This window comes from Ictidomys tridecemlineatus, chromosome 8 (genome assembly GCF_052094955.1).
Source record: "Ictidomys tridecemlineatus isolate mIctTri1 chromosome 8, mIctTri1.hap1, whole genome shotgun sequence".
In the NCBI taxonomy this organism is placed as follows: domain Eukaryota; kingdom Metazoa; phylum Chordata; class Mammalia; order Rodentia; family Sciuridae; genus Ictidomys; species Ictidomys tridecemlineatus.
The window spans coordinates 48,613,533-48,623,936 of record NC_135484.1 but is presented as its reverse complement, the minus strand read 5'-3'; the positions used below and the strand labels follow the sequence as shown (position 1 = coordinate 48,623,936).

Below are 10,404 nucleotides of genomic sequence, written 5' to 3'. Positions count from 1 at the left end.
CAGAGAAATGAACCATTCCCTCGACTGCTTCTCACTTCCATAAGGGAAAGATGATTCACATTACAGGATCACTAAATGTAAACGAGAATAGATGGTTTGGCTGTTTCCCCCGAGTAAAAATGTGGGTGGTAGAGGAATACGTATTAGGCTGTATCTTAGAGCCCCACCTCCATCGCCCAGATACTTAAATCAATGCCTTGTCTTTTACACACTAATAGCCTCTGGTACTTTGGTGGCACTGGATGAGTGTAGAGGCCAAGGGAGGTATCCTGTTCGTACCAATATGAAGCTTTTCCCTTCGCTCAAGTTAGACCTGAAGCGTCCAAAGGTTTTTCTTAGGGTCTCTCAACTTACAGGCAATTTCTTCTTGTAATCCGGTTGTTTAGAATTTCATAGCTGCTGCCTGCCTCCATTCCTTTCAGGAGCACACTCGCTATCGTGTACACACACACACACACACACACACACACACACACACACACACACAACCACACACTTTCCAAAAGGAGAGTCCCTCTGATGTTGGCAGTAGGCTGAAAACGACCCATATTGACACGAGTAACAGCATCCCAACTGTAAATATAGATTCGTCTACTAGAGTCTGTGTCTCATCACAGAGGAAAATTAATTGTACCATTTCATACAATGATCATAATGCAAGCATTTTCGATCTTCTGTAAATGTCCCTTAATTTATATGGTGAGAAACAATCACTAATAGGGAATAGGCAAAGAGACGAATTTGGTGAGCTCCGAAGGCCAATCTCAAAATATTTTATTTCATGCCAACGTGGGAGAGGGAAGGGAGTGTGTGGCTTCGGCTCTTTGCTGCTTTTGCATTTTCCACATCTGGCCTACAGACCTAATTCCAACTCGCGATCTCGTTTGGTGAAATTCGATCGTCGTGGTTTAAATACCTTTCAACGTGGGACGATTTAACAATTGCTGCTGTTAAAAAAACAAACCCTGAGCGCTATCTGTGAAACCCATATGGAACGCGGAGAAGGAAAACATGCTGCAAACACACAAACGCTACCCATTGTCTTTAACACTCGCACACACATACATATACATAAACACACGGGAAAGATGGGGGAGGGGAGCAAGTGGAGAGAGACAGACACGGATATAGACCGACAAGAGTCAGTGCGAGTCAAGTTAACGCTTTCTCCGCCTCCTTCCACAAGTACCCCCCTCCCGCGTTAATTCCAAACAAAGCAAGCCAATCAAGGGATGCATTATTATTTTCAAGCCGAGGGAGGCAAGAGGCATGTATTTTTTAATTGATTTATTTATTTGGAGGACATTAATTCTCTGTCTGAAGCTGATTTTCAAACCGTTTGCAAAGCGCGGCTCCATTGTTCGCCGGGCGCGCAAGCCCCGCCCCCTGCTTTGTGTGCGGCGCGCGGATTGGCCGGCGCGCGCGGGGGCCGCGTCAGCGCCCGCGAGCCCATTCATCTGTGCACTTGGGCGTTGGACCCCGCATCTTATTAGCAACCAGGGAGATTTCTCCATTTTCCTCTTGTCTACAGTGCGGCTACAAATCTGGGATTTTTTTTTATTACTTCTTTAAAAAAAAAGAACTACACTTGGGCTCCTTTTTTTGTGTGCTCGACTTTTCCACCTTTTTCCCTCCCTCCTGCGCTGCTGCTTTTTGATCTCTTCGACTAAATTTTTTTTATCGGAGTGTATTTAATCGGTTCTGTTCTGTCCTCACCACCCCCACCCCCTCCCTCCGGTGTGTGTGCCGCCGCTGCCGTTGCCGCTGCTGCTGCCGCTGTTGCTGCTCGCCCCGTCGTTACACCAACCCAAGGCTCTTTGTTTCCCCTCTTGGATCTGTTGAGTTTCTTTGTTGAAGAAGCCAGCATGGGTGCCCAGTTCTCCAAGACCGCAGCGAAGGGAGAAGCCGCCGCGGAGAGGCCCGGGGAGGCGGCTGTGGCCTCCTCGCCTTCCAAAGCGAATGGGCAGGTAAATTCTACCTGTAGTTCTGGTCATTTCTTTGGTGTCTTTCTCTAGTCTCGAAGCTTCCCTTCCTTCTGTTCGCGCCCGGGGCGCATTCGGTGAAGAAGAGCGTGGCCGGATTCTAGTCTGAAAGTTGAATGGAAAAGGATAGCCTAAATTGTCAATTTTTCATGGAGGGCTACCTCCATCCCCCACCCCAAAGAAGTGGTTCCGGAGAATCCTGGCGCATTCTTGAGTAGACGGGAGAAAAAGAGTGATAAATCGTCTAAAATGGCGTGGTTTGGAGGATGGCAGAACGTGACTAGCTAGATGTTCCCCCTTAAGCCAGGGTGCATTTGTATTTGGGGGCACAATGGTTTTGGGGTATCCTTCGTGTTTGTTGTTGAGACTGGGTCGCCTTCGAGATATCTGAACTGGTCGTGGTGGTGGTGGTGGTGGTGGTGTGTGTGTGTGTGTGTGTGTGTGTGTGTGTGTGTGTGAGAGAGAGAGAGAGAGAGAGAGAGAGAAGGGGGGAAACGTAAATGGGGATGGCGTTGGGAGAAGGCAAAAAGGCAAGGGCTGTCTTATTGTATGTCGAGGCGGTGTGCCCTGTGTTCTAGGAAAGGTGGCTGGCTGAACTGGACAGAAGGCTTTCGGTATATTTCGGTGGGGCTTTCCCACTGTCTGAATCTTATTTGTAGCTGTCTGTGGAATTACACACCCATTTGACTTCTAAAGGCAATCCCTGGGGTGGGAACCTTCGGCGGATCTTTTGAGAAGCTCTCCAGATGGTTTTTGCGTTTCGGTTAGGGTTGTTCGTGTGCGTGGCGCTTCGGCCACCCGCGAGGGGCCGCCCCAGCGCTGCCCGAACCCAAGCAGCTAGCCACGGTTGGGTGGGCGCGAGAGGTCGGCCATGGGTGGCTGCTTCACAAACACTGGGCACCCACCACGCCTCTTTTCCTAGAGCGGAGACCGTGTTGCTTCGCCTGGGCTAATCTACTGGAGTAAGACAGACTCTGCCAGTTGCTTCAAAACCCGTTAAAAATGCAAAATGAACTGCCCCGCTTTGCCGAGTCAGGGGCGAAGGTGGTTGTGAAAGCACAAGCGAGACCTCAGAAATAATGGGTTTTCCCCATCCTTGTAGGTTTGAACCCGACCCAGAGGCTGGGAAGCCACCTGAGCTTTGTTTGCGGACTCTTCGGGTAGCACGATCCCAGCTCGGGGGCGCCTTGGCCTGCGGGCAGGGCCCGGCTGGGCAGGGCGGGGTGGCCAGGCGGCCCCGCCCCTCTTCGCTCGCCTGCGCCAGCTCTGCGAGATGGAAGCGCAGCGCCCTCTACCGGTCTCAAGGCCAAGGGCGCATGCAGTGCCTTAAGTGCGCAGAGCGGGCGGGCGCTCCTGGCTGGAGTGCTGTGATCCCCCGGGGTATTCTCAGTGTTTTGACGAGGCCTCTAGGGTTTAGGGAGAAAAGCGGATGTGTGACCTAGGCACAGACCACCAGCTAGGGCTGTGTGCCTTCTTTCAAAGGGCATTTGCTGTATCCAGTATTACTGGCTCCTTTTCCAAAGCCCGTGAGGGAAGGGCTGGAAGAGTTATCCATTGCCTTCCACATTTCGGGTTCGGTCCTTAGGACATCTACTGGATGTGGAGGCTCTTGCTGTGCCTTTTGGGCTTCCCAAACGTCGCTGCCCCATTTGTTCATCCATGGGGCTCTTGGCTCGGCCCCAACCCTTCCTCCCCATAACTGCGGGACCGAGGGATTCTGGACCCTGAGATGCCTTAGGGAATCTGGTCTCTCCGGCCCCTGGGGTGGGGAAAGGAACAGCGGTTTGCCCGGGCCGCATCTGTGACGCTCCCACTTTCTCTGCCCCGCAGGAGAATGGCCACGTGAAAGTAAACGGGGACGCTTCGCCCGCGGCCGCCGAGCCGGGCGCCAAGGAGGAGCTGCAGGCCAATGGCAGCGCTCCCGCCGCCGACAAGGAGGAGCCCGCGGCCGCAGGGAGCGGGGCTGCGTCCCCTGCCTCGGCCGAGAAAGATGAGCCCGCCGCCGCCGCCGCCGCCGCCCCCGAGCCTGGGGCCGGCCCTGTGGAGAAGGAGGCCGCCGCCGAAGGCGAGGTCGCGGAGCCAGGCTCGCCCACGGCCGCCGAGGGGGAGGCTGCCTCGGCCGCCTCCTCGACGTCTTCGCCCAAGGCCGAGGACGGGGCCACACCCTCGCCCAGCAACGAGACCCCGAAAAAAAAAAAGAAGCGCTTTTCCTTCAAGAAGTCTTTCAAGCTGAGTGGCTTCTCCTTCAAGAAGAACAAGAAGGAGGCGGGAGAGGGCGGTGAGGCCGAGGGCGCTGCCAGTGCCACCGCGGAGGGCGGCAAGGACGAGGCCGCCGGGGGCGCCGCTGCCGCCGCTGAGGCGGGGGCGGCCCCCGGGGAGCAGGCGGTGGCGCCGAGCGAGGAGGCCGCCGCGGGCGAGGAGGGGGCGGCAGGTGGCGACCCGCAGGAGGCCAAGCCCGAGGAGGCCGCCGTCGCGCCAGAGAAGCCAGCCGCCTGCGAGGAGCCCAAGGCAGCAGAGGAGCCCAAGGCCGCAGAGAAGGTGGAGGAGGCCGGGGCCAGCGCCGCCGCCTGTGAGGCGCCCTCCGCCGCGGGGTCTGGCGCGCCCCCTGAGCAGGAGGTGGCCTCCGCCGAGGAGCCCGCGGCCGCCTGCGCCTCGTCTGCCTGCGCAGCCCCATCACAGGAGGCGCAGCCGGAGTGCAGTCCAGAAGCGCCCCCAACAGAGGCGGCAGAGTAAAAGGGCCAGAGGTTATGAGATAATCGAAGAACTTTTCTCCCCCGTTTGTTTGTTGGAGTGGTGCCAGGTACTGGTTTTGGAGAACTTGTCTACAACCAGGGATTGATTTTAAAGATGTTTTTTTCTTTCTTTTTCTTTTTTCTTTTCGTCTTCCTTTTTTTTTTTTTTTTTTACTTTTTTTAGCAGTAAATTTTTTTCCCCTTTCCCCACAGATCCCATCTCAAATCATTCTGTTACCACCATTCCAACTGGTCGAGGAGAGCTTAAAACACCTTCCTCTGCCTTGTTTCTTTTTTCTTTTATTTTTTTTTATTTTTTTTTTTTGCATCAGTATTAATGTTTTTTGCATACTTTGCATCTTTATTCAAAAATGTAAACTTTCTTTGTCAATCTATGGACATGCCCATATATGAAGGAGATGGGTGGGTCAAAAAGGGATATCAAATGAAGTGATTAGGGGCCACAATAGAGAAAATGAAGTGGTGCATGACATTGCCAAGATAATGTGCCACTAGAAATGATGGTGTAAAGGCTTAGTCTTTTTTTTTTTTTTAAAGAAAAGTTATTACGATGTATTTTGTGAGGCAGGTTTACAACACTACAAGTCTTGAGTAAGAAGGAAAGAAAAAAAAAAAACACCAATACCCAGATTTTAAAAAAAGATCATAGTCTTAGGAGTTCATTTAAACCATAGGAACTTTTCACTTATCTCATGTTAGCTGTATCAGTCAGTGATTAAGTAGAACTACAAGTTGTATAGGCTTTATTGTTTATTGCTGGTTTATGACCTTAATAAAGTGTAATTATGTATTACCAGCAGGGTGTTTTTAACTGTGACTATTGTATAAAAACAAATCTTGATATCCAGAAGCACATGAAGTTTGCAACTTTTCACCCTGCCCATTTTTGTAAAACTGCAGTCATCTTGGACCTTTTAATCACAAATTTTAAACTCAACCAAGCTGTGATAAGTGGAATGGTTACTGTTTATACTGTGGTATGTTTTTGATTACAGCAGACAATGCTTTCTTTTCCAGTTGTCTTTGAGAATAAAGGAAAAAAAAACTTCAGATGCAATGGTTTTGTGTAGCATCTTGTCTATCATGTTTTGTAAATACTGGAGAAGCTTTGACCAATTTGACTTAGAGATGGAATGTAACTTTGCTTACAAAAATTGCTATTAAACTCCTGCTTAAGGTGTTCTAATTTTCTGTGAGCACACTAAAAGCGAAAAATAAATGTGAATAAAATGTACAAATTTGTTGTGTTTCTTTATGTTCTGATAATACTGAGACTTCTAGGTCTTAGGTTAATTTTTAAAAAGATCTCGCATGCTATCAAGAGTAAATTTGGTTGTGATTTTTAATCTGAAGTTTTTCAAGCTCTGAAATCCATAATCAGCAGTGTATGATTACATATATAGGAAGATCTTATAACATTCCATGTTCAATCTGTTACCACTTATCTGCATTTAGTTTTCATTTAAAAATTACTTTTTATTGTAGCTATATAGCATGTCAGATTAAGTCACTTAGAACAAAAGTGGTGTGACCCTAAGACTATTAAATGTCTTATGAGAATATTTCATAAAATAATTTTCTTATCATACAGGTCCAGAAACTTAAATTTTATAAAATGAGAGTCTATTGAATCTGAACCACAGATGGGTCATGAAAAGTGGCCAAATGTGTTTTAAAAGTTGATGGTGTATTACCTGCCATTGTAATTGCTTAGCAGTTGGCTAATTTCCAAATTATTGCTTAGATTATGTTATACCTTAAGAAAACAGACTTATGTAATGAAGTTATGGTGTCAAATGGACAACCTTGTCAATTTATGGGCCTTTAGCATAGTTGCAACCATTTTTTATTTTAATGAAAGTATATTAGCAGCTTGTTACTCAAAAGAAATGATAAATACTCTATGTATTAATCCTTCCTAGTTTACCTCTCTCCTCTTTAGCACTCCATAACTGGATATTTTTGTTCACTGGATGCTATATCGAATTGAATTTTAATATTTATCAAATACCATTGCTTTTTAAAATGCATAATTGTTCATGCACAGCTGTTTTGCTGTTTTTGAGCAACTTGCAATGAAAAACATGAAAAACCAGTGAACTGCAATTATAACACCTGAATGCCAAAATCTTACTAGGAAAATAACAAATTAGCTTTTTGATATGCTCTTTTAATTGGAATAATGGGTCAAAAATAATGGTTCATGACTTCTCTGTACTAAACACCCTCCCTACTAATAAAGTCAAGTAACATTTGGAAGGGTGTGTATTTTTAGAATTTCTTGATCTTGGAGGATGTTTGTAAGTTAAAAATCAAATCTGGTAACCAAAGGACTGATTTATGGGTCTTTCCCACCTTAACTAACTTTTTTGCAAATACCTAGTTGGCCAAGTACAGTGCCTGGCATGTAGTAGGGCTCAGTTAAAAAAAAAAAATAACTCCCAAAGTGAGTTGTGAAAAATACTGTGTAGAAAACTATTATAAATTGCTAGTTTTGTTCTTTTAACCGCTGGGATTTATTAAGATGCATTATTTTGATTTTAATCACTGCCTATACACTTTGGGTGGTATTGAGGGAGTGATGGATTTTCCTCCAAGTTATTAAATGAAATTTGACATATCTTTTCATCCAAAGTTTTGTACATCATGTTGTTTTCTAATGGAAAAATGTTAATAATGGCTTTTTTGTACTACTAAAAATAGCTTTGAGATTAAGGAAAAATAAATAATTCTTGTACAGTTCAGTATTGTCTATTAAATCTGTATTGGCAGTATGTATAATGGCATTTGCTATGGTTATAAAATACTTCCTCTGGATTATAATAATCATTTGGTCCAATTCCTATTGCTTGTAAAATAAAGTTTTACCAGTTGATATTATCAAACCTGCTAAAATAGGATTTTTTACAAAGTTTATTTTCAAACATAAGTTTTTAGAGAAAAGTTTAAAACTTTAGGTATTAAAAGGTTTACTATTATTCAGTTGATAGGATTTAGAGGATATGTTTTGATATTGTACTTGAATATAAAATTATTATACATTGAAGATGATCTATTTGCCCACAGGTCAATTTTAACTATAGAACTTGATAACTGACAAATGCTGCAATTCATGTATGTTTTTTCATCATATGAATTAGAAACAAACAATAGAACTTTGCAATTTAGCTTAAGGATTTAAGGGTAAGGTGCTCTTCGAACTCCTAATGTAGATAGATTCTTGAATAAGCAAGTGGAAAGGTAGTGTAATTTAATATAGTCCAAGTTTTAACTTTAAAAATCAATTAAGTAATAGACTATTAGCCTCTGCCTTCCCTTTAATCATTCACTGGGAACACTGAGCATTTTTTTTCCCTTTCCATTTCCCAGTTATATGCAAGTATTTAAAGCAAGGTGTAGCAAACAGAATTTTAAAATGCTTTTCATCATAATTCTTCCAGTCCCTGTTGAGATGATAATTTGAGCACTCCTTTAAATTATGCCCAAGAATGCCATTCTGAAAATGGAAATAAATACTTTAAAAGGCTAGGTGTGAATTTCAATAAATTTGTGTTAAGGTTTTCTTTGTGTTTTTGATGTTTAAAAAAGTATTAAATAGGTTTGTAGTTGACCAAAACTAAAGGGATTGTCTTTTTTTTCCTAGTAATATAGCAATTACAAATGAATTACATATAAGAAACAAACGTCACGGCTACATATTTGTATTTTTTTTAAGTTAAACATAGAACAAGGTGAAATTGAGATAATTTTTTGTCTAGAATATATTCAAACAAAGAGGCACTTTGAAATCCCTGTTTCTAAGACACATATGGAAATACATTTTATTGTTTATAATTACGACTTTCATGGAAACGAAATCATAATCATTCCTAGTTTGATCTTCCTAATACATAGAGATAATGATTTTCTAGAAGTCAGACTTTTCCTTCACAGATGAAGATTTGACATCATTTGAAAAAACAAAAATTTTCTATGTAGTAAATATGTTTTTTTCTTTTAATATTTTTTTAGTTGTAGATGGACACAATACCTTTATTTTATTTATTTTTATATGATACTGAGGATCAAACTCAGTACCTCACATGTGCTAGGCAAGTGCTCTACCACTGAGTTATAATCCCAGCTCATAGTAAAGATTTCTTTTAAGATTTTCTAAGAATATTTTGAATCTTGGAAGCATCAACTACTATTTGAGTAGTTTGAATTTATGAGTAAACTTTTCCAGAAAGCTCTCGGGGAAAACTCAATTGGGGTATATAAATTGTGTTTCATCCTAGGGGAAAAAAAAGTACAATACTTTATAAACTTGTAATGGAAATGAGAACAAAACACCTTTTATTCTCATTTGTTGGGATTTGAATTTTAATGTTCAAAAATAAAACATGTAACACTTTATATAATTGGGGGTAATTAAAAGTTTTAACTCCACATCACAAACATAACAACCATCTTCTATCAAAATATGAGTGTTCTATATAATCATCTTGTTTCCTTGGAGCTTTAAATGAAAAATACAGAACTGAGTGGTATGGTATATCCTTAGAAATACAAGGAGGAAAAAGAAGTAAAAACATTTTTCATAGTTAACTATTTAAATCTGAAGGATTCAGTTTAAAGATAATGTCAAGACAGTTGAATTAGTGTTTGCCTTGAGTCTATATTATGCTTAGTAATGATGTAATAATGTGTGGAAAACACATTTAAGTGAGGGGCAAGACCTTTAGCATTACACATTCTTACAGTATTTTGCTTTCTCTATGGTCAGTGACTGACACTTTTTAAATAGGTTATGACACTTTCTTGACTATAAGTCTTTCCCTCCTCTTCCTCACATGTCCTTCCTCCAGCTCAGTGCTCCAAAAAGGAAATCCAACCATCCCAAACTGCCCATGTGGAAACTAAGCAAAGATACTGCTTCAGGAATTGTTTGGAAGGATATGTAGAATGTAAAGTTATTGTTCAGAGATTCTTTGTTGACTTTTGAAGACAATTTAGCAGGAGGAAAAAAAAATCAAGGATGTTAAGAATAAGACTTAATTGCAAGGAGTCTTAAAATTTGACTCCAAAGACAATTTCTTTCCTATTTTACTGGATTAACATTGTTTTTGAAACTGGTATTTTTCATTATTTGTTTTCTTAGCAATTCCCAAAGATTATATTGATGATCTTGGAAACTGGCATAGAAGGATGTAGATGATGGACGAAACTGAAAGGTTTAAGGTTTTTAATTCTGCAAGTTTTGAACCACTGACCTGCCAACTAAGAACCATAGATCATTTGTATTCAAAGGTTCTGCATCTGCAGATTCAACGAATTGTAGATTTAAAATACTCAGAAAAAAATTATTTCTGTATGGAATATGTATGGACTTTTTTCCTGCTGTCATTCCCTAAACAATATAGTATAACAACTATTTACATAGGATCTATCCTGTATTAGGCATTATAAGTAACTTATAGATGATTTAATATATATAGGAGTATATGTGTAGGTTACATGCAAATACTATTCCATTTTATGTTAGGAATTTCAGCATCCTCAGATTTTGTTATTTGTGTTGGGAGGATCGCATATAAGTGTTGGTGCATCTCTAAATTTTGGTTGGGATTTTATGCCTAGATATCTTCCATTACAGACAACTTTAATGAAATTAATCTACCTCTACACTG

General features: G+C 42.3%; 1 protein-coding gene across 1 annotated transcript; it reads left to right on the top strand.

The window, feature by feature from the left end:
- The first annotated feature begins 1,442 nt into the window (after positions 1-1,442).
- On the top strand, positions 1,443-7,479 carry Marcks (myristoylated alanine rich protein kinase C substrate). The gene is made up of 2 exons (XM_078019377.1): positions 1,443-1,967; positions 3,813-7,479. Exons 1-2 carry the CDS (start codon positions 1,866-1,868, stop codon positions 4,713-4,715), a joined length of 1,005 nt encoding a protein of 334 aa, XP_077875503.1. The 5' UTR covers positions 1,443-1,865; the 3' UTR covers positions 4,716-7,479.
- Positions 7,480-10,404: the final 2,925 nt, after the last annotated feature.